The sequence below is a fragment of the Stereum hirsutum genome (genome assembly GCF_000264905.1).
Source record: "Stereum hirsutum FP-91666 SS1 unplaced genomic scaffold STEHIscaffold_3, whole genome shotgun sequence".
NCBI lineage: Eukaryota > Fungi > Basidiomycota > Agaricomycetes > Russulales > Stereaceae > Stereum > Stereum hirsutum.
The window spans coordinates 204,008-225,803 of NW_006763133.1; the positions used below are offsets into that span (position 1 = coordinate 204,008).

The window sequence follows — 21,796 nt, forward strand, 5'->3', positions numbered from 1 at the left end:
ACATTGACGAGCAATGCTTGAATGAGGGCGCAGGCTAACTTAGATTCGAGCTCAGCACCTCGCTTTCCAACCTCAGCTCAGGTTGAGTAGACCTCCTGGGGGACGTAGAAGGAGGTGTTGGGGTGCACAGGTACCTTTCGATTGCTGCAGTACACGATCACGCGATTATCAGAGTTCCGTGACCGAGAACGCCACCTGGATACCAGCATATGCAGTTCTTGCGGTCTGCGATACACTGCGACTAGTTGGCGAATTTATGTCGCTCGTCTGAGCTATGCGCTTCCCGTACTGGGCCTAACAACTAAGTTTTGATCGTATGGGCGAGTTCGCTGTGGTCAATAGTCTGACGGTTGAGAAGAACAAGGATTGTCTCCATCTCAGAGCGCCACGATTTTACACACCATAAAATGCGGACACCATTTAGCGTCTACAGACTACCAGATCCCCTCTTCACGAATACCTACCGGACCATTCCCAAGCACAATGAGCACGTCGACCCTTACTGTGGATACACCGTAAGTCAGCGTGCACTTGTATGGTTACCGCTCACATAGTTCTTGCCACAAAGAACGAATGTTAGTGTCTGCGGTGTGTTCATAGCGTATATGTCTCTGAGTATGTACCTGCAGACTAACTTTTCCTTCTAGAATTAGTACATCTTTCATGGAATGGAGGTACACCACCCTACAATACAAGTATCATATCATCGTCAGGTACGTCATTCCATCCTGTCTTCAGGCTGACCATCCTGGTACTGACAATCGGGCGTCCCATATATCTCTTCCCTAGATAATGATCACCTAGAAAGATTTCCTCCGCAAGAAACAACGAGTTTGGCCTGGATTGCTGACATATTGCATGGCGCGGAACTGTAAGTGCACGATAAGCTATCCCACTGAACATTCAGATCCATGGTCCTATCAAACTCCACTCACATCCAACGTGACTTCCTTGCACTTTGATTCACTGTAGGAGGATACAAGTGACAGACCGTGGAGGAAATACGAACACGTCAGATGAATTCATCATGGGCCAGTCGAGCAACTCGAGTACCATGTAAGTCGCTACAATATTTGATGGCAGTAAATAATTTATCGATGCCTGCCTTGGGTGCTCCACATAGATGCGCCAACATCGCAACCGTAACCGCCAGTGCGCCCTCCGACCAGTAAGTTACCCTACTATTCACTCCGCTGGCCCAACTCTGTCGTCTTCATATTGTGCTCCTTGCCCACCTTCTCGTACGCACCCACAGCACGTCAACGTTTATCTCGAGAACGACCTTTGCGACCACTATCTCAAGTACAATCTCGAGTTCCGATCCAAGTTCCAGTTCTCCTTCAAGCTCGAAACACGAAACACGTTTGACCAACGGGATCATAGGAAGCATCGCCGCATTGTGCGCACTTATCCTGATTCTCAGCATCCTTCTCGTGCGAAGAGTCATCCGACGGAAATACTCATCAGCTAATGACTCTGCGACGTCTCTGGAGAATCGCATCGAGGTGTTCACAGCCCAAGACGTAGAGTTCGACTCGCCTCAACATCTCATAGAGAAATCCCCGACTCAGAAAGCCTCCTCAAGCGAAGTAGTAACATTTCCTGTCACATCACCTACGTCCCCTATCGTGGAAATCGCACAACCTCCTCCTGCGAACATTTCCACTACTATAATGCAGGGATATCCACCGGGGGAAGACTATGGACTTGGAAGTCCAGTCCTTGAGGATATTCAGAGGAGATTGAGACAGATTGAGGCGGAGATTAGATTAACACCCCCTAGCTATGTCTCTGACGATATAGAAACATGAACTTGACGTTTACGACCGAAAACACTGTCGCGTGCTCGTTTCTCGATATACGGGAGGGACGGGGCCGTTATGCTGTGGCGCGCCACCAGTACTGGTAAAGCAAGAACCTCGTCGGCAAGCGCCGGACTCCGTTTTTCTTCCCTTCATCTTCGACTCGGTGGTTGCGCGTTCGTGAATCGTCTACTCTCGACACATTTATCTGACAAACTGTCGTCTTTGCGGCCCGCATGTACACAACCCTGCATATTCTCTGCATCCTTCTGAGATGTGGATACGGCTACCTTGTGAACGCTCCAGTGCACGATCAAGCAACAGAGAGATTCTCCTTGGTTCATCTAGACATCAGCATTTCTTACTTCCTTGAGGCCCTATGATATGTTATAGGCGGTGGGTGAAAAGTCAGTGAGTCTCCTATCCAATGAGCTGTGTACTTCCCATTCTAGGCTCAGCATCTATATCTTGATTGGATGGTCGGGTTTCTGGTTGGAATGGTCTGACGGTCAAGAAGTGCAATGATCATATCCATCTTGATGCGTCTCTAGGCTAGCCATTATAAAGCACGGACGCCGCCGTCTACTCTATGTGTCTCTACTCTCTGATCCCCTCTGCTAAGGACCTTCTGCGATGAGCGCGTCACCCCTTACCGTCGACACACCGTAAGCCGATAATTACTCGTAGAATAATCGCTCACATAATTTCATGCAGGGTAAATGTCACAGTCTGCGGTGCACCCATAGTTATATTGTTGGAGATATGCACACCTCGACTGACTCTCTTCATGCAGAATCTGTACAGCTTTCATGGAAGGGGGGAAAGCCATCCTATAACATAAGCATCCTTTCATCGCCAGGTATATCTCTTCGTTCTGTCGCCAGGCTTTACCATAGAAGCACTCACAATGTGTTTGTTGTGTAAGGCGGGGACCTTCTCCGAATATTTTCTCTTCAAAAAGGAACGAGCTGTGACTGGACCGCCGATATCTCCAATGAAACAGCCCTGTAAGTCTGCGACAAACCTATTTACGCCTGTTCTTGTCTCATGTCATCTTTTTGACTGGGTCGAACACAGAGTACTACAAGTGACAGATCAATATTATAAGACGAAGCTATCGAATCAGTTCACCGTGAACCAGTCTAGTCTTGCGGACACGTCGTCAGCCGCTTCTGTCTCATCTGTGTCGCAGTCAACGACTCATCATTGCATGTTTTGGGTGTTCTCCCAGATGCATTAACACCGCGTCCGGCGTCGTCAGCGAACTCTCCACGTAAGTCAACCAGTCATAGACTTCCTACCCGCAGCTATATCGTCCTCAATTTGCCGTCCTCGCCGGAATCCGTGCACAGATCTTCACCTATCGCATCGACACTCCACAGCACTACTTCCGTCGTGGCTACCAGTACCCCGGATGGTGGACTGTCCGAGTCTACATCTCACTCAATAACATCAACTACGTCTACCAGCCAATATCTGAGCCCCGGCCCAAGCGGCGATTCCACATCGTCACTGTCTACACACTCGAACTCTGGCCTATCCAAAGGCACCATCGGCGCCATCACAGTAGCACTCATCACATTGGTCACCCTCATCATCGCTATAGTCCTCGTGCGGCGTGCTCGCAGACGCAAGTCCATCCACGACGCTTCGGTTTCATCATGGCCTCCCGAAGTCTACATAGAGACGTTCACCGCACAGGACTCAGATCTTATCTCCTCCACAGACGGCCTTACCAAGGCTACAACGCGCGACGGCGCACAGACGTCTACTGCAGGCTCTGTGTCTGATGCATTGTCTCCTACCGTTGAGAAGGCCCCGGCAGCAAGTGCGCTTCAGAAGTCGGTGGTTGGCGATATTCGGTGGTGACTGGAGACGAGATGCTTTCTATTCATCACCCTTTAGAAACATCCCAGATGTTTAGTGTAGATATATACAGGGATCTTGGCATATGCTTATCATATTTATAAAGGAGTGAAGAACGCAGGGAATGAATCGATGTGCGTAGTGGCGCGCCACACGAAATGTGACATGAAGAAGAATCCTTCCCGGCAAGCGCCGTACACTTTTCTTCCCGTTCGTCAACCAGCTCTTCTTCGAATTCGTCACCTCATAGCACTATCTGCACATGCTATATGTCAATATAGACGAAGATTATGCATCTATGTGCAGTAATTGGCGCTGAGTACGGCCGATGTATCAGTATGTTAGCACCATGACTGCGACTTGTTTGCCACCTCCAACAATTAAACGCATTTGTCAGCACATGGTAGTCGTGTCGATTGGTTGTAGTACGTCCTTTTCACTGTTCTAGAAAGGACCGTGGTACAGATTCTGATCTGAACAGCACTAGTCCATGCCGTGCTAACTTACTCCCAGCACGACAGAGCCAGTTTTCGATTTTATGGTCAGGTAAGTGCATCAAAATCTCGACCTCCCCAATATCTTGGGCTCACACGGGCAGTAAAGAAGGTGGGCTTCTCTCTATTTTTACTTTGTGGGTTCATGCTACATTGTAGCAGTCGGCGTCTTGTCGACTTCGTTAGACTCGGTTAGAGTGATAACGACTAGGAACCGCATGCTCCTTGGCAGATACAAGGTAGAGCCAGACAATCTACATGCGTCCCCCGTGGGCATGGTTTACGTGCCTTCCTCTCTCTTCTTAATTATGTTGCTTCTTCTCGAACAACAAACGAATCCATCTGAACTTCCATCCAAAGACCTTAGGACGGCACCCCATGTGGTGCACATGGTGGGCGAAGAACATCTGCGGTCAGCATGGCGGCCCTCTACATCTCATTATCTTCACACTTATAAACCGCTCTTCTTGTTTCGAAGCCATATGAGACACAAGCGTTTTTGAATACCGGGTAGATCACCAGGTGGCGCAGAAGTCATCGGGATCGCAAACAAAGTTGAGCATCCCGTCAGATCTGTTTACGGACCACTGTGAACATGACGTATACTACTAAGGATGCGCCCTACCTCCACTAGGTGCAATTTAATTGCACGCACGTCCTACTGCTCACAAGATGGACTGAAACATAGCACACTCACTTTCTAAAGCTCTGATTCTGGCTTTCCTTCGTGGTTCCCCATTGTACTGCTAGAGGCAACGGGGCTGTATCCACCTTTCGTCCTTGTCGTCATCTCACGGGGACGCGTTGTTCTGGATAAGCACTGTCTCATCCAACACGCGTCAGCCCATGCAGAAATGGACTCTTGGCCCTACAACCAAGATTGTCTTCGACTCTTTTAGCACTCACGAGCTTCATGTGCCCCGCGACTAATGCATGTGGTCATACCTACATTTCCTTTCTTACCATTCTTCTTATGAGCGATTATCCCCCCTATCGCCTTAGCGTCGTAATACCAGTGTGAGCGATCTATCGGGAAGCCATAACTGTGGTCTGCAGTCAGATCCAGAATGACTTGCAGAAGCTTTGGCAGACGCGCGCGACTTCATACGAGACTTTGATATGGAATGGTAGCGGCGATCTCCATTTCTCTCCGTTTTATTCGAATTATTTTCGATTGAATGATCGTCGACTCTTTTGTTCACGCTCGAGAGGAAAGAACTCCCCCATACCTTCAGACTAGCCGTCACCGAGTAATTCTCCTTACGATGACTTAGGGATTCAATGCTCTTGCACTTACACATTGTTCACTATCACCCTCTCGGTTTCTCCACGGAGCCGGATACGACAGTGCGTATGGCCAAGGGCGCAGGTGACATGCAACGCAAAAATACACTACTGTACTTCAATTCAAGAACTACTCGAGCCCTTCATGAGGCTATTTTTGTTCTCCGCCCGCGGTTGATTCATCGTGCCTTACTCGACGATAGCCATTCTACTCTAGTTTCGTCCACATCGCTCGTGCGACTCCCGATGGGACGAATCAAACTCGATTTTTATCACGGTGAATGCGCTTCATATTCGCCCTCATGTGTATCCATCAGGAATGCAGCACGGTCGCCGCCACAGTGGCGCTAAAACGCTTTAGTCCTATCCTGCGAGCCAGTGGGTATGGCCTCAGAGTTTTGTGTTTTCGTTATCGTCTGTCATTCTCATCTCTGTACTTCCGCTGACTATGAGCCACTTTACATTAATCTCCCGCATCCCATCGATGAAAAACATTCGAATGTCAGACATAAAGCCATTGGCTATTCCCTAGGACAATACTCGCAACTTGTTCGCGGCCCACGTCTTCTGCAGCAGTGATTATGACCATAAACCTGACCCCATCACATTCTGCTCTTACATTGCTCGTTGCCGATCTTTCAGCCTAGGCCCGGCGTTACCTCACTTCGGTGCATACGAAAGCAGCGGCGTTCGTGCATCTGTTTCTCGTCGACAAATATATTGCTGCATTCCGGCCCTCGATGACCAGCGCCATACATGGTCACCCAATGGAAACAATTTTCCCTTTGGCCCGCGGGGTAAGTTCTCCTTTTATCTAGTGCGATGATTTACTTGGGGCGAAGATTTCCGTGCTGTGCTTGTTCCGCATCCATCGGGCGTTGTCCGACCACTGAGGCGGATCATAGCTGAGCGCTGATCTTCGTCAGGGTGAAGACGCTTCATCTTGTCCTCGGTATGCAGGTTGGGAAAATGCCCCAGGCTCTTGGGAGCAGGGAGAGGAGAGAATAATCATCGAGCGGAACGTCACCGGCGAACATATCTCATGTATGTTTCAGAGGTTGTGGTCTTGGTCCCGCGTGAAGCGCTTCGTGGTGCATCGACATCATGTATACTGCCATACAAGCCGAAACGTCCGCCCGGTCACTTTGCTACGGCTGGAGTCGCTCCATATTTCACCTGTCAAGCGCAAAACCCTAGAGATTATGATTATCCCCGCGCTGGACGTGGACGTTCCTTATTACGACTCTCGATATCATTTAAGTCACCCTGTTGGGATAGGTCCATTTCATTGGGTGGAGAGCATGGGTTACTCATACTGAATCGCCGGTCCTGCATTGACGTGCTGGCCTACACGATGGTCTCAGCATCTGCTGAGCGTGTTCGACGTCGCCGTACCCAAGGCTGACTTGTATACAAAAACTCGAGCTTCAACTTCTTTCTTCTAGCTCTGCACTGTTAACCGAACGGCCTTGTAAACGCTGTCATACCGTAAGTTCGTCTGCTTCTGAGTCACCGCCAGCGAGCCTTTCTCAAGTAATTGATGCTCAAACTGAGGTCCTACGGTCGCGAGTCACTGTGATGCTTAGGTTCCAAGAGTTCTGCTAGACATCGGACGACTCAGGCTAATGACCGTCTTCGCTATCGAACGCTTACGAGGTTTCGTTGGTCTCGGGATCGGACATTCTATACTCGTCGCCCCGGATTTATCGTCTTCATACACTGAGTCGTGTTGCAAGCACATTTTCACTTATGCAGCAGTAGTCAGCCCGATCGTGTCCTTTGACCCCAACGAAAACGAAGAATCCATAACTTCTAGCTTCTAAAGTCGATGGCCCTCTACCTTCAGTTCCCACTTCGACGGGCAAACAAGTATCCAAATTCGCCCTAACAATGCATGAACAACGTCAGCCGTCCGTTTAATATAAAAACTTCACCAGGAGGACAGAACACAAAGACCGGAACCACACCACGCCACACCACATTCCTCGCCACGAATCATACCAGTAAGCTTCAAATATCACTACCCTCCCTCCACGCTAGTACTCCCAGAATCACCTGAATCCAAATCCTTCCCCGGCAATAAACCCGGTCCCCGACGGCCGTCGTCCTTCAAGAACCAACAATCAAGGATCAAAGCCTGACGCCGGAGCATAGACGCATGGAAGCTTGGAGTAGCACTGTATGAAGTACGAAGATCCACATGCACCACCAACCTTCCTTTCCGAGTCCAGAGCACTCACTAATAACTGACAAGCCCTCGATGTTCAGCGCTTAGCTTCCAACTTCCAAGCAAACCGAAGACGGAACTGTCACTGAGAAAATGAAGGTCCCCGTAGCACACGGCTCACGAGCCGAGGAGCTTCATCCCCATTCGCCGGATAATTATCAAGTGAAGGTGATCTGCCTTCGTGAGCAGGACATGAAGCCACTCCTACTCGAGCTCATGCACACGGCGAAACGAACGGCCACTGGTATCCAGTGTCCAGAGCCCGCCAAATCGAAAGCGAAAGCGAAAGCTAAACCCCATTTCGAAATAAGTACGACACTTCCATCGACATCACTTCCGAGCTCTCCAAAGTCCCAAATTCGTGCCCGGCGAGCTCCAAAGTACTTACCCTCCGAGCCCATCGGCTAGAGTCTGTTCGCAGACTTACTCACCCGCAGAGGATGCAAGAGCCAAGAAGGACGCCGATCGCAGTCAAAGCCAAACTTTACGCCCCGAGCGTTTCGAACGAAGATACGTGGACTGCACGCCTTTTAGCCCGGGTTTGTAAATCACCCTTAAGAGAACTCTTCACCTTGTTGGATAAGTACTTCGGGCGGTTTAAGCTTGAGCGTGTCAGCTGTGAGCGAATCATCGTCGGAGCCACGGAGCCACCGTGGTGCCAGTGCGCACAGAGACGATCCCGACGCGTCACTTGGTCCAAGTTCTACGATTTCGACTACTTAGATAGCGTACTCGACAAGACGAGCCGTGAACTTCAACGTTGAGTGAACACTGAACCTGGAAAAATGACACCGTGACGTGTGGTGAGAGAGAGCAAAAATTCCGTGGTATCAAATTATAATTACACCCAAATCCCAATACAATAAATCCAAGAACCCAAACAGCGACATAAATACCAAAATTACGTAATCACCCCACCCAAAAATAACTTATCCACTTATCCTGATTCCTAACATACACGTAATTTTAAATCCTATCGTACTTTGTTCTAACAAATGCCTAATGCTAATAAATTATGCGGCCTTTTGTTTTAGCCTTTGCATTGCTTTTTCGTTCGTTCGTTCGGGTGGGTGGGAGAACAAACGAGTGTGTTGTTGTTGTCGACGGAGCGTGATCGCGTACGAATGTACGGTACGAGACCGAGAGACCGAGACTGAGACCGTCAGTCCGAAGAAGGCGGGTGGGTGGAGTCCAAGTGGGGCGACGAGACGATGGTAGGGATGGAGGGATGGAGGAGAGGAAGGGAGGATGAGTGTGAGTGTGAGTATGAGTGTGGTGATGAGGAGTATGTATCTATGAGGGAGTAGGGAGAACCGAGTCCAGCGAACACTAAATAACCGAGAACCGAGAAAGGACAGTACAGCATACAACGTAGCGCCTAATAAATAACCTTCAACTTCAACGTATAACTTTTCAACCCCAACACGGAGAAAGAATTATACACCAACAAACGCACGAAACCCTCAAAAGAATGGAAAGCGCATGCACCGGACCGATCCCCCGGCCCGGCGAACCCACGCAAAAATGGAGAAAAACGCAATCGCGCAATAATAGAAAAAAGGAAAGGAGAAAATCAAAAGGAGAACGGAAGCAAATGACCCATCGCGAACGACAAAGCACATCCCGAAAAGGAAGCACAAGAGCCTAACTAAGTAAAGAAAAAGAGACGCCAACGAGATCACCGGATCCGGGGACCGTGCGGGCACCGGAAGCAAAAGAGCGTGATTGATGATTCACGATGGGAGGGGATGGACCGGGGGGACGAGGCACAGCGAACAATGCATGCCGTGACGCGCGGGGGAGGAGGACAGCGAAGCGATGGGAAAGAAAAGCAAGACGATAACGTCGAGCAAAGGGGGGAGAGGAAGACAAAAACGGGACTTGAAATAGGCAATTGCCGAATAGAAGGATAGGAGAAGTGAAGAAGACGGAGGGGTGGGAGGATTGGAAACGTAGTATGGAACACGGCGGAGACCGATACGGCCACGATATCCAAGGCCACCGACGCCGAGCGACGCGTGTAATGAAGTGACGGCGATGACGATGACGATGGCGCAACGGCCAGCGAGCGAGGTTTTGGAGTGCAGAGGTGAGGGGGTGATGAGGTGGCAAGAGGTCGGGTGAGGAGCAGGAGGCGGGACAATGTCGGGTGTGGCGTTATCGGCAGTGAAGTGGCATCCGGTGGCCGCGGATCGAAGCGAAGCTGAAGTCTCGGAGAAGCTGGGCTTGGGCCGCGGAGCAACGCCACGCGGGCGGGGAGAGGTTGAGTGGAATGAAAAATGACAATTGGAGAACAGAAGACCAGAGAGCAGGAGAGCACCGGAGGGATGGAAGAATACAGCGGGGAGAACAGACCATTAAGAAGTTTAACAAACAACGCAGGCAGCAAGCAGTAGCACGAAACAACAAGTGGGGAACTTGTAAGCGGACAGTAAGAGCGGAGCGGGGGGCGGGGGCAGAACAAACGAATGGCAAGTAGGAGTGAGTGAGAGGGGTGGGGTATACTTTGCTCGAACGAGCTCGACGACGACTAAACGCGAGAAAAAAGAGAAAAGTTCTCGATAATTTCCTCACATCATCATCGCAAACCCATTCGCGTTTCCCCCTCCGCCAACCGAAATCGGCGACTCCCTCCACATCGCGCCCGAGCCACCCATCCTCTTCCCACCGAACGCGTCGAGCTCATAACTCCCACTCCCAGACGAGTTACTCCTATGCAACGGCGGCGATCCGTACCCGCTCCCGGTGCTCATGCTCGCGCTGCGGCCCCTTGCGCCGCCGCCAATGCTAATAGGTCCGATATTGTGCCCGTGACCGGATGACCCGACGGAGGATGCGTCCTCGTTATCGACCGGACTGCCGAACAGGTGTCCATTGCCCTGCATCTGCTGCTGCTGCTGCTGGCGCTGCATATTGGCGAAGTAGGCGCCGTTGCCGAACTGGGCGGCGCTGTTGGGAGCGGAACCGTGCGATGAGGCGGGAGGAGAGAACATGTTGTTGCCGTACTGCTGTTGTTGCTGTTGTTGCTGCATCTGCTGCGCGGCGTAGAGCTGGCTGTTCCAGTTCGCGACCTTGTCCATGTCGGGACCGTTGCCGCCGAGGCCATTGAAGCCGATGTTGTTGAAGCCCTGCGAGGGAGAGTCGAACAGGGGGCCCATCGCGGGGTTCTCGAAGTTGACGCCGGAGAGACCCTGGGCGACCATCGGGCGAGGGAGGATGTTCGAGAACTGGGAGGAGGAGACGTTGTGCCCGCCGTAGGGGTTACCGCCCTTGTTGCTCGGGTAGAGATCGATATCGTCGATGATGGGCATGGAGCTCATGTTAGGCACTGCGATATCCTGCCCTTCGTCGCCGTAGTCGTCACCGCCGTCTTCCTCGTCCTCCATGCCGGGGATAGAAGTGAGGACTTCGACCTCGCCGGAGAGGACCATGGCGAAGGCCTCGGAGCGGACGGGCTCTTCGACACGGGGGAGGTTGGCGCGGTCACGCCATTCGTTGAGCTCGCGGCGGAGGGCGTCGGATTCGAGCTTAAGGAGACGGACTTCGCGCGAGGCGAGGAGACGGTGGCGACGGGAGGCGTGGATGTGGGCGATGGAGGAGTTGACGATCGCCGACTTGGACGGTCGGCGGATCTGGGAGAGGTTGGGGAGGAGCGCGGCGAGGTCCTAAAGAGTCGAGCAGATAAGGTAAGTACGATACGGAAAGTGGAAAGGAGAGAGGGACAGTCGTCAAGGGAACAGGGAGGTGAAAAAAGAAGAGCAGCGTACCAAGAACCGGCTGTTCAGGGTCTCGCGGCGCTGACGCTCGACGGCGTTATGGGTCGCCCTACGCTCGGCGGTGTTCGCCCTCCTGGAGGGCTTCCTCTTCGAGTTGGCGTTGGAGGCGTTGTTGGAAGAAGTGGCGGACTGGTTGGAAGACTGGTCGGCGGGAGGGGGGAGGGTGAGGGTCTGGACGGGGTTTGTGGGGGAAGCAGGAGTGAGAGGGGCGTTGGGGGAGTCAGCGGAAGAGGGCGAGTTGCCGGAGGCGGGTGAGTTGAGAAGAGACATGGTCGTAGATAAAGCGATGGGCGTTAGGTGAGCGAAGGTGGGTCGGTGAAGATCGGAGAACGTGCAGTCTATCGGGTGGCGAGGCGGAGTGTTTTGGGCGAGAGGACGTAGAGTTACCGGCACGCGATTGCTCAGCGGAGACCGGGGACTAAGTGGGAGAGGAGGCGGTGTTGGAAGATTTGATATGCAGGTCGCGAGCGGGGCTCAGCGGACAGTTAGGGGAGGGCGGAGGTGAAGAGGGCGGCTGAGGGTTGGTGAGGACAGTCGCGAGCGAGGCTCAAGCGTACTGTAGGTCCTGTTGAGAGTGCGGGAGTGTAGAAACCGGCAAGGGTCGCGAGGATCTGCGAGATAAGGTAAGCATCGTCTCTCAAAGCGAGCACGACGGCGACGACAGCGAGCAACTCACTCCAGGCGTTGTCCTTGTTACGGCGAGGCTTATCGAGGGGGAGGAAGGCTTGGAGAAAGAGAAGGGGGCAGGCGCTCTTTCGCTCAAAGGACCATAGACGGTGGAGGACTGTGCTGAGGACGGGGCAAACCTACTCATTTCCCGTCCCGTACCGGCTACACTAATACCTCGGCGGACTTGCAATCTTAAAGCCCCGCTCGCACGTGCAAATGGTCACCAGTCACTCCGTCACTCTCCCCGATCTGCGCGAGATCTCTGCTCGACGCTTTGCGCCCACACGCGCCATCATCTCGCTTTGCGAACCCGCTCCCCCAGCACGGCGCAACGCTCCCTGCTGGCTCTCGTCACCACCCAATATCGTCTCCTTCTGATCTCCCACCGCCCGGATCAACTTCCTCCTTATCCGTGGCCAGCGAACTATCTCACCTGTTCGCTCACCATAGTGTCCGCCTCAGTTGTCTCCCGCCTCCTTCCAGACCCCCTTGCAAGCTATGCATCCCCTCGCTTGACTACTCCCATCAGCCTCCCCGGGCCCTCTAGTCTTGCAGCTGCATCGCCAGCGCTCGCTACCGACCACCATCTAAATTTGTTGCCGTACTCTACGCTTTGCTGTGAATTCAATTCCCCGATCTTCGAGCTTCGAGCTCGGACAACGCTCGAAAACTGCCGCACTCGGTCTTTTGAGCTGATCACTGCTTTTCCCCTGAGACGCTCGGTTAACGTAACACAGCGAACACCACGGTCTTTGCTTGTTAGAATAGACATCGTCTAGCTCCCGCACCCCGACTCGCATCCCATCAGCGCTTCACTTTGATCCTTCGATCCTGTGCTCTAACGCCAACTCCGTTCGTGACAGTGTTCAGTCAAGTTCACCGTCTTAGCGTCCATGGCAATTCCAGATATCCCCCCGCCTATCACTCACATGAATATAGTTCTCCGTACCCATCAATTCCCATCAATTCTTCTTCATTTCTTCATTCGCCTCCGTCTATGTACGATCGCGAGCGGAGTTGACCGCTATGCGTGATGGGCCTTGCAAGTATACGAACATCAAAACAGACATGACTTCGACTTCAAATGACCTGGATACAATATACAATAATTGAACTAAACTAATGTGTTACGACCCTGTTCAGGTCCTGCTCAAAGTTCATCCTCGACTCTCACTCTCACAGGCATCCGTCCCTCTTCGTCGACGGAAATTCATATTCGTTCGTTGGTGCTTCCTCGTACTAGTAAGTACTTACACCGCACCGCACCGATACCTACCTACTCGGATATCTCGATCGCGCTCTCTTTGTCCCGATCTACGCTCTTGGCCCTCATAATTGCAATTGGAGGTCGTCGAGCGATCTAGTATTGTGTTCGGCCCTGGATGGATGGTCGTGCAGCGATGGGTGGATTAGAGGAGAGTAGCTTGCTTGCGATTAGTTGGTTGTCTATGTAGCGGTTGGGTGGTTGGCTTGGCTAGTTATCTCGGCAGCCGGTGTCACTCTCTGTCTCAGTATCAATGTCAGTATCGACGATCTGCGTTCCGGCTCTCGCCACCTGTCTACCCGTCCAGCGTTGAACGTTCGTCACCATTCCCATTTCCATTTCCATATCCTTTATCCATCGTTCCTTGACCGCTGTTACATTATCCCTCGACCACGGTCCACCGTTACAATCGCCCATTTCGCCCAGTTCGCCCATTTCCATCGTTTCACCTTTCACAGTCCACTATCGTCTGCGTCATGATGCCTTCATGAGCTACCGCCTAGTTTAAGTTCCTGATTTATTGATTTTTGATGGGATGGGAGGAGAGGAGAGTCTAATCCGGAGTTATGTAAAGTACTTGCGTAGTGTACTGTACTGTACTGTACCGCAACTTGTACTACTGTGTAGGAGGTCCGTCGTCGTCCTCGTCGTCGTTGTCTATATCGAGCTGAAGCGAACGTATGATGTCCATGTCCACAGAGAACAGAGATACTTGTCGAGCACTATCCGATTGTGCATACCCACTTCTGGCGAATGCACACATACGCTCGAGCATCTCCCGTTCGTCCGTCCATCCACTGGCAGAATCGCTCCAACGTCACAGTCCCACTCCCATCCAATCTGAAAGTCTATCTAACCAGCCTCACACCGACGAGAAGAAACATAAGTAATCCGAATCATTTATGTACTCTAGACTATTGCGCAGGATGTGAAGTATGATATCGATGGTCCGAGGCCGGGTTAGCTCGCAGGACAGGACGGTGGGAAGTGGACGAGTCTCTAAGGCTGCAAGGACAATGCAGATCACCATCAATATCGACGGTCAGTATTTTCGGCAGCCGGACGGTTTTTTTTGTTCTGTTTTCTCCAACTCGACCGTCAATGTCATGGATGCTTACTAGTAAGTAGTAAGTAAGTAAGTAAGTGCTTTATGAACGTTCCATCCACTCTCACTCCCACTTCCCCTCCCTCTAACTCGATAGTATGACACTGATCCTGATCTCCGGAATGTCTGTGATTCATTTGATCCGTCGCCATGTTCAGTAATTCCTCCCCATCTCATCGTAACGATGTCGTTGACAGGAGCGGGCGCTGCCCATACCCATACCTATACTCTGACTCTCCGCACACGAGACATCGAGCGCGCCGCGGCGGATCGTGACTCTACTTCCGCTATTTGTTCGGAAGTTGTCGAACGCGAGGAGTGGATGGCCGGTCACAATGTCTGGACGGTTCCACGGTCCCTCTACCCTGTCTGGACATCGAATGGATGGATGGATGGATAGATGGTCACTGGCACTCGTCCTAATCTCGAGCTCGGCTCGAGCAGTCACTGGTTACGAGTAATATTGATGCTCTGATATAAGTAACAGTGATAGAGTGGCTCGAGTTCGGTTGAGTTCTGTGACCGACGACTCGGACGGCAGGTGTCCTTTTTGGAATCGTCCGTGTTGCTTGTCCTGTGATGGTTTTCGTTTTTGAGAAGAACGAACCGTAAAGTCGCATAAATAGTCGAGGGTAACGTGTGCCAAGAGGAAGTCACTTATGGCGATTTCCGGACGGTGAAGTGCGAGGGAGGCAATTGTGGCGGCATCCTTGCAGATGTCCGAGTTAGCGCCACTCGGAAGAACACGGAAGCGTCTGCTTAGTCAGCCCTGTTCGCGAGTCATGATGCATGATCAGCGCAGACGCCGTTCGTGTTCATCCCCATCCACCACCAGCGGCATCGTGCTACGAGCGTACGACGACCAAAAGACCGACACCTCCTTTCAAAAACGTACCGTCGAGGCCACACATCTAGAGCCTTGCGATTGGAAGTCACAGACGTGCCCTCTGATTCGATGATTCGAATGTTGCTTCAAGGATCTCGTACATGAGTTCGACTTGATTTTGCTCTACTCAGGCCGAGACGGAGCATGGTCCTCTCCGACTCGGTTTCCTCCTTGAGCGAGTACACACCCGCATCAACCTGTTCTCGGCCTTTCTACCCTATTCGTTATACAGCACGATGAACTTGGGATTTGCTGATCATGGTTACTTTTGTGCATCCGGTCTATGGCCAGGCTCCTCGAGTCCGATTCAGAGTCGTGTGGCTTCCTCGGGATGGAGTGGTTTCTTACCAACGGGTCTTGGGTAGAGCCTTGTAGGCCTGGTCTCGTCGGTCCTCTTGGTGTCTAGCTCGATCAGTTTATACATGTCTTGCAACTCTTCGTCCATACCTCGAGCATTCGTCTGTGCGATCCTTAGTGTCTTAGCTCACGATATTAACTGGACACCAGCATACACGACGGAGCATACACACAGAACACCTAATTCCGCGCATCGCAAATCTACAAAATAAGCAGAGCCTAGGTTGATTTGCATGCCTGGCCCGGCGTAGCCCCCATGGCCAAGGTACGCGACACCATCCGTTCCTCCTACGAACTTCCCTTCAGATCCATACTCAACTCAATCTGCTAGTCTCTCGCCTCCCACATAGGGTCGCGTTGAAGTATTGATGGCCAGGCTCGGGGACCTCATGCCTCGTCGACTTCGACACATGCGCATGCATCGCTGTGGGCCACACCGGTGCTCGCACTCGGTTCTGCAGATCCCAGCATGGAACGGTGCGTGGTACAACAAGCTGGTTAGCGGTTGCCGATTAACGATCTCATATCGTGGTTTTAGACTCGAAGACATCTCGGGATCGCCGTATTGCGCCAGCAGACAAGCATCTCAACATATAGGCGGTGAGCCACGAAGAGGCTCCCTCTACTCTCCAGAGCGGCTTCGAATAAGCGGTGGGTAAGCCTATATCCTGAGGCCCGCAACCTGCTGATCGTTATGTTGTTCGCTTAGTGCGACCCTCTTCGTTGGTGGAATACCTTGTAATACCGTGGATTCCTGGTGCGTAGTAACGGAAGTTACCGCACAAGGATCTTACTTACTGTCTCGTATCATAATATTATCATCGCCAGCGAAGCGAAATAGTAACCAGACAGTGTCCTCGCTACACACCTTGGTTCTTATGGCATTCCAGGCCGTGACTGAGAGTGTTAACATCGTCGTCGCCTTCTCCGGGTGTCCCATCGGGTCCGCAGTCTCAGTTGGCTGGCTTGCAGTTGCCGCCGTGCACAAGCCGAGGACCTCGATGCTCCTACAGTCGGACCATCTTTCTCATTCTCATTGCTTGCTCTATGATATTTCGTACAATACTTGATTCGTTCCCATCAAATCTCCCTCGGAACCGATCGTAAATCACTGATACGGTATCTTTTCGTCCTTGCCACCCATCTATCCACTCATATCCTAGCACTGAGATCATCATCCATCTCATCCAGTTCGCGATCTATACAGGCCAGTCACTCCCTGTCGAAACCCACTCTGATCCAGCATATAACGTTGTCTCATAATCTCCGTGGCTGAAAGGCGTCCTCCACGAGTCAGAACCTCGGCGTAATTCCAAGGAACAGGAAAGACAGTGGCCCCTGGGCTTCGATATCACTTGCGGCCTCGAGCCTATTCCGCGTCTTCTTTTTTTGATGCGATATTCAATGTTGATGAGGATACGACCGAGTTTTGATGCGTTGAGGCGGTTTTGATGCGGCTCCCCGCACTTTTGCGTCACGGTACCCCCGTCAGCGTCCGTGGGTTCATATCCGTCGTCGTCCAGAGTCGGACACCGTCGCATCGCCCTGAACCAAGATGCCAGCGCTCTTTGCTATAGCGCTCAAGAGGCTGAAACTAGGAGGATGAGCGGCAGTGGAAGGTGCTGTGTGTGCTGGAGGTCCGACATGAGCGCACTAGCACTTGAGAAAGTATACTCGACTGCCGAAACGGACGAGGAGGCCTACCAGTATTGTATTGACAGCGTCCCTCGAACAGAGTCAACTCTGATGTTTCTCGTCCTGCAATCAGGGGCCAGGCTTATCTCTCGTTTTTACCCACCGCGTCATGGAGGACGATCTGCACACTCTACGCATGCTCGAAAGACAGTCACATGTGCCCGTCATTCATGTGTGGCCCAGCGATCCACATCGGAGTCTTATACCACAGTGCTCACATGTGGACACGTCTATCGTTGCACTGTGGACGCATCGATCCGGAAATACTTGTGGGTAACCTACCTTCATGGGGGCCGTTGTTCACGACGGAATATCCGGGAGCTCCTCTTCTGGGCTCTTGAGCGACACCACAATTCATGGTACGAAAGTTCGCGAACGCTTTGAAGACGCTAACATAAAGCTTCCAATCACCCCGTCATAAAATTCTTGATCGCACTTAGAGTCTTGATCGTTCTGCCTACGCAGGTTCCCGTTCCGTGCGTACGTACGCTCCGACACGTATCGAGATCGGGTCTCATCTTCAAGCTTCAAAGCGCATCACGTCGGGAGGCGCATAGATTGTGGCGTCGGGGCGCATGCTCTGCTTCGTATGTGCGGTGCGGAATGTTACCACCGATAGGGTGTTCCTTAGCAGGTCTATCAGGACGTCATATCCACGGGACGACTTGGGACCAACAAGAAATCAAGATGTTCTAACTTGCCAAATCAGAAGAAGTTATGTGAGAGTGTGGCGTTCGGATGTGTCCACTGTGGCACCCTGCAATGCATGCCCGTGACGTGGTAAGCGAGCCTCCATCTCCCCAAACCAGTAAATTTTCCATCTTCTTACCACCACCCCGCTAGAAGCTTGTTCACGCTCGGAGGTAGCTGTAGGCTTGACCTGGTTCACTGTCCGCTAGATTGAAACGATTGGTACGAAACCGCCACCCATTCTGACGATGCATGGCGCTTGTACGATGACACTCATGGCGTGACTCTGCTCTTCTGAGGCCGTTAGTCCGATGGACATACGAATCGCGATCACCGAAGGAGTTCTCTCCTGCGCCGAGAAAACTTGGATCTAGCCTTGCGAGAGATAAAGTAAGTAAGGGAAAGTCAGGGTCAGCCGGAGATTCTCATCAGAAGCTGGTTTACAGTCACTGTGGCCTCCGTTCTGGGGATATCCAGAGGTGGTCCAACAACTCAGCGATAATTTGTGTCGGGGAGGCTGACCTTGACGGTCGTGGACGTCAACCTCACCAATTTCCATATTCTGCTTTCCCAACCACGATGACGCCTAGATAAGGCGTCTTCTCGCTAGTGTTCTCGACGGCCTCACCATATCACTCCGGCTGACGCCGACGATCAGAACGAAGTCGTCGAGCGGCATCTCCCATGGGCAAGGGCCACCTTCCTCGGATGCCGGGGATGGAATATCACCGTAGAAAATAATGCCCATGAGATGACTCGTACGTGAAGACCCTTTACTCACCATCAACCATACAACAAACTCCAGGACCGCACGAAAGGAGCTGCACCAGCGGTTCACTGCATAGTAAAGAATGTGAACAAAGATGACCGTAGTGGGTCCACTACGTCCAACTTCGCGCTGATGTATCCCACATCTAACAGCAAACTATTTCCTACGGAGCTCACCGAGCTTGCTCTTGCGTCTCCGACACTACTGGGGACCACAGGAAATCAATTGACGGCAAACAGTCATGGTACAGGAGGCGAGTTGGTCACCGTAACAACGCTGAGTGGATTGCTTTGGCTGTTAATGCTAGAATATATGGAGTAGGTGGATCACATCTTTCAGAGCTCTGAGGCGATCATGAAAATGATGGGTAGACTGAGTACGCATATGAAATTTGGATGATGTATACGACAATGGAAAGTACAGGTAATGCCCTCGACTGAACAGAACCAGGAAAATGAGAATATGATGGAGTCATAGCGCATATCTTTTTGTGGTGTTTTTATTCACATCCGCCACACCCCAGAATATTCTATCGCACCTAAAATGAAGGGACCGGTTCTCGACGACTACCTAGAATGGGAGAGCTTGAGACACTGCAGGAGAACCCCTTCCGGCATCAAAATCCCAACATGACGGCACTATGCAGCAGGCAATGACATTGATCAATGCGTGCCGTGCGCCTGACTAGAGACCAAAACCACCGAGGCGAGGGCGATCACAATTTGTCGCAAGAACACAGCCTGAGACCTGATCCTAGGTGGATGATTCATCATGATCTACAATTGCGAGCGGCCACTAGCAAAGGCTTTCCCAGAAAGGTTCCAGAATCGTATACTCATTCATGTGTATACTATGAAGGATCATGATATGTCTAGGTAAGTGTTGTTGTCTCCGTTACAAAGGTATGTGACACTTACCTCATATTTCCAGTGGGACGTTGAAGCTCTAGTAGCCGCAGGGCCAAACTAATACTATCCCTCTGACGATACAAGGTACTAGAGTCCAGTGGTACCGGTGAACCCAAGGCAGAGTTAAGAGACGCAAGCACTGACTCACGTGCTCATGCCTGTGTCCGCCGTCACCTAGCAAGAGGTCAACCAGGATTACGGACATATAAGTTTTGTGGCAGGTCATGATACACAGGGAGATATGATGAGAGCGAGGCATGTGGAGATCTACGACTGTATGCATGATCCGGAAGATCATTGGGAGAGCATGCAGCAGACGATGGCACCATGTGTCTCGTTTTGTAGGCCAAAAAAACCATTCGTATGGCGCGTGATGAGTATTCACACAAACTGAAAGAGCCAATCTTGTAGTCCTTGTAGGCAGGAGTTCTTTGCCAAGATAAAAGGGGAGGTATATGTCCAGTGAGCGAGTGAGTATATTCTAAAGGGGGCTTGCCAAAGATTCATGAAATAACATTAGACCTGCATACTTCCCCGCTGTCACAGGCTTGTGAGGAAGAATGCCCTTGCTCAACAGTTGGATAGCCAGGCGGATCGAGTAAGATCGATGACGGATGCGAGCAGAACAAACCTACAAACCAGAGATGCCCCGATTCGGTAAGCCACTTTGAACTTTGAACTTCGGCACATGCCGTCCTTTCTTCCCACCCCGCTCAGTCTGATCGGGACTGTGAAGGGATCAGCCATATTCAGCCAAGACACGTCGACGAAGATAAAAACAGTGGACGGTCGTGGAAGGTATATATGGATGGATGTCCTGTTATTTCCCAGCAGTACTCGCATTGAAAACTATTCTGGAACGTGAATGATACTGAACGTAGTTCGAGTGCTGGGCAAGTCGGAGATACCATCGCAATACATAGCGGTCGGTGTTAGGTCGAACCCATGCATGACCCGTGTATCCTACGCATTGGACACTAGTTTGTTCTGGGTAGTGTGCATACTACAGCTAGGCTGAGCATTGAGGGATGCCATCAATAGCGTAACTTCTGGGGAAGGCCCGCGCGAATCTCACTCGCAATAGTACATGAGAATATTCGTCATCATATCGGGATTAAGCTGATGAAAGACAGAAGGTGGTGGGAGCACCGGTCCTCTTTTAATCAAGGCCAACGGACCGAGCGAGGAACTTCCGTACGCGTGGGTGAATAGTAGCTTCTTCACGTCATTGAAGTAAGCCGATGTAGTGCCCATAACCAAGATAGTCCTTTGAACTGGAAATCGACCTTACTGGGCGTCCAGTAACATCACGAGTCAGGTAAACCTCTACTTTCCCTCTTGGTTTGTCCGCCATCTCGTCACGGCCAGCGCAGCAGCCGTGTCATTGCCGTTCAACTTTCATTCTCTGTAGTCAATTTCCTTTCGAAGAAAGGGAGTTTGAACGTATAATCATATCATTCATCGAGGTGGAGGTGATGTGAATGTTAGTGGACGAGATGATACTACCGCATGACCGGTTACTAAACTAACACGAGTGGACCCATATATATCCACCACCCACAAAAAACACAGCAGATTGTCCTTGCGCAGAGCACGATCGGCGTTTTCGGTGTTCCGAACATGTGAGTGACAGAGTCATCTGCGCCAAACGAAAGCATGAGGTCATAGCCGAACAGTAGATTTCTGGAGGAGTCTATTCTCAGTGAACACCGCAGCGTGAACCGAGAGGGCTCCCAGTTCAGCGCAGAACTCGGTCATGAAATCTTTGGCACATCCACATCCCGAGCGGCTCCAGATCTCTCGAAGACAGGAGAAGTTAGTCTACAGGATAGAATCATCGGAGAACCTCCCTCTCCGGTTGCTCTGAGGGCTTGACGGCCTCAGATACCGACCTCCCCAAATGTATTCCAGCCTCCACCGTTGAGGTAGGAGAAACGTTTTTGTTGCCACAGAGGAATGGTATCTATGTGCAGAACAGACTGTGGAAGGCTTCACGGCAAAGAG

General features: G+C 51.5%; 2 protein-coding genes across 2 annotated transcripts; one reads left to right on the forward strand and one right to left on the reverse strand.

Annotated features, from left to right (window-relative positions):
• Positions 1 to 483: 483 nt before the first annotated feature.
• On the forward strand, positions 484 to 3,671 carry STEHIDRAFT_108223 (uncharacterized protein; the record flags this gene model as incomplete). Its single annotated transcript, XM_007300626.1, has 16 exons — positions 484 to 515; positions 648 to 713; positions 809 to 871; positions 973 to 1,056; positions 1,124 to 1,168; positions 1,304 to 1,787; positions 2,109 to 2,140; positions 2,196 to 2,213; positions 2,255 to 2,310; positions 2,425 to 2,467; positions 2,517 to 2,536; positions 2,596 to 2,661; positions 2,728 to 2,809; positions 2,880 to 2,963; positions 3,034 to 3,075; positions 3,110 to 3,671. The coding sequence occupies 16 exons, from the start codon at positions 484 to 486 to the stop codon at positions 3,669 to 3,671; spliced, it is 1,779 nt and encodes a 592-aa protein (XP_007300688.1).
• A 4,855-nt stretch (positions 3,672 to 8,526) lies between these two features.
• On the reverse strand, positions 8,527 to 12,248 carry STEHIDRAFT_137295 (uncharacterized protein). The gene is made up of 3 exons (XM_007300627.1): positions 12,126 to 12,248; positions 11,441 to 12,060; positions 8,527 to 11,338 (listed from the first exon to the last, which is right to left on the reverse strand). The coding sequence occupies exons 2-3, from the start codon at positions 11,717 to 11,719 to the stop codon at positions 10,244 to 10,246; spliced, it is 1,374 nt and encodes a 457-aa protein (XP_007300689.1). The 5' UTR covers positions 11,720 to 12,060; positions 12,126 to 12,248; the 3' UTR covers positions 8,527 to 10,243.
• Between the last annotated feature and the right edge of the window lie 9,548 nt (positions 12,249 to 21,796).

What these genes read in the sequence shown, in the direction of transcription:
- STEHIDRAFT_137295 (XM_007300627.1), bottom strand. Translation starts at nt 11,719, where the DNA reads ATGTCTCTTCTCAACTCACCCGCCTCCGGCAACTCGCCCTCTTCCGCT. An exon ending in CCCTGAACAGCCGGTTCTTG is followed by an intron (nt 11,339 to 11,440) that starts GTACGCTGCTCT and finishes TCGACTCTTTAG; the next exon opens with GACCTCGCCGCGCTCCTCCC.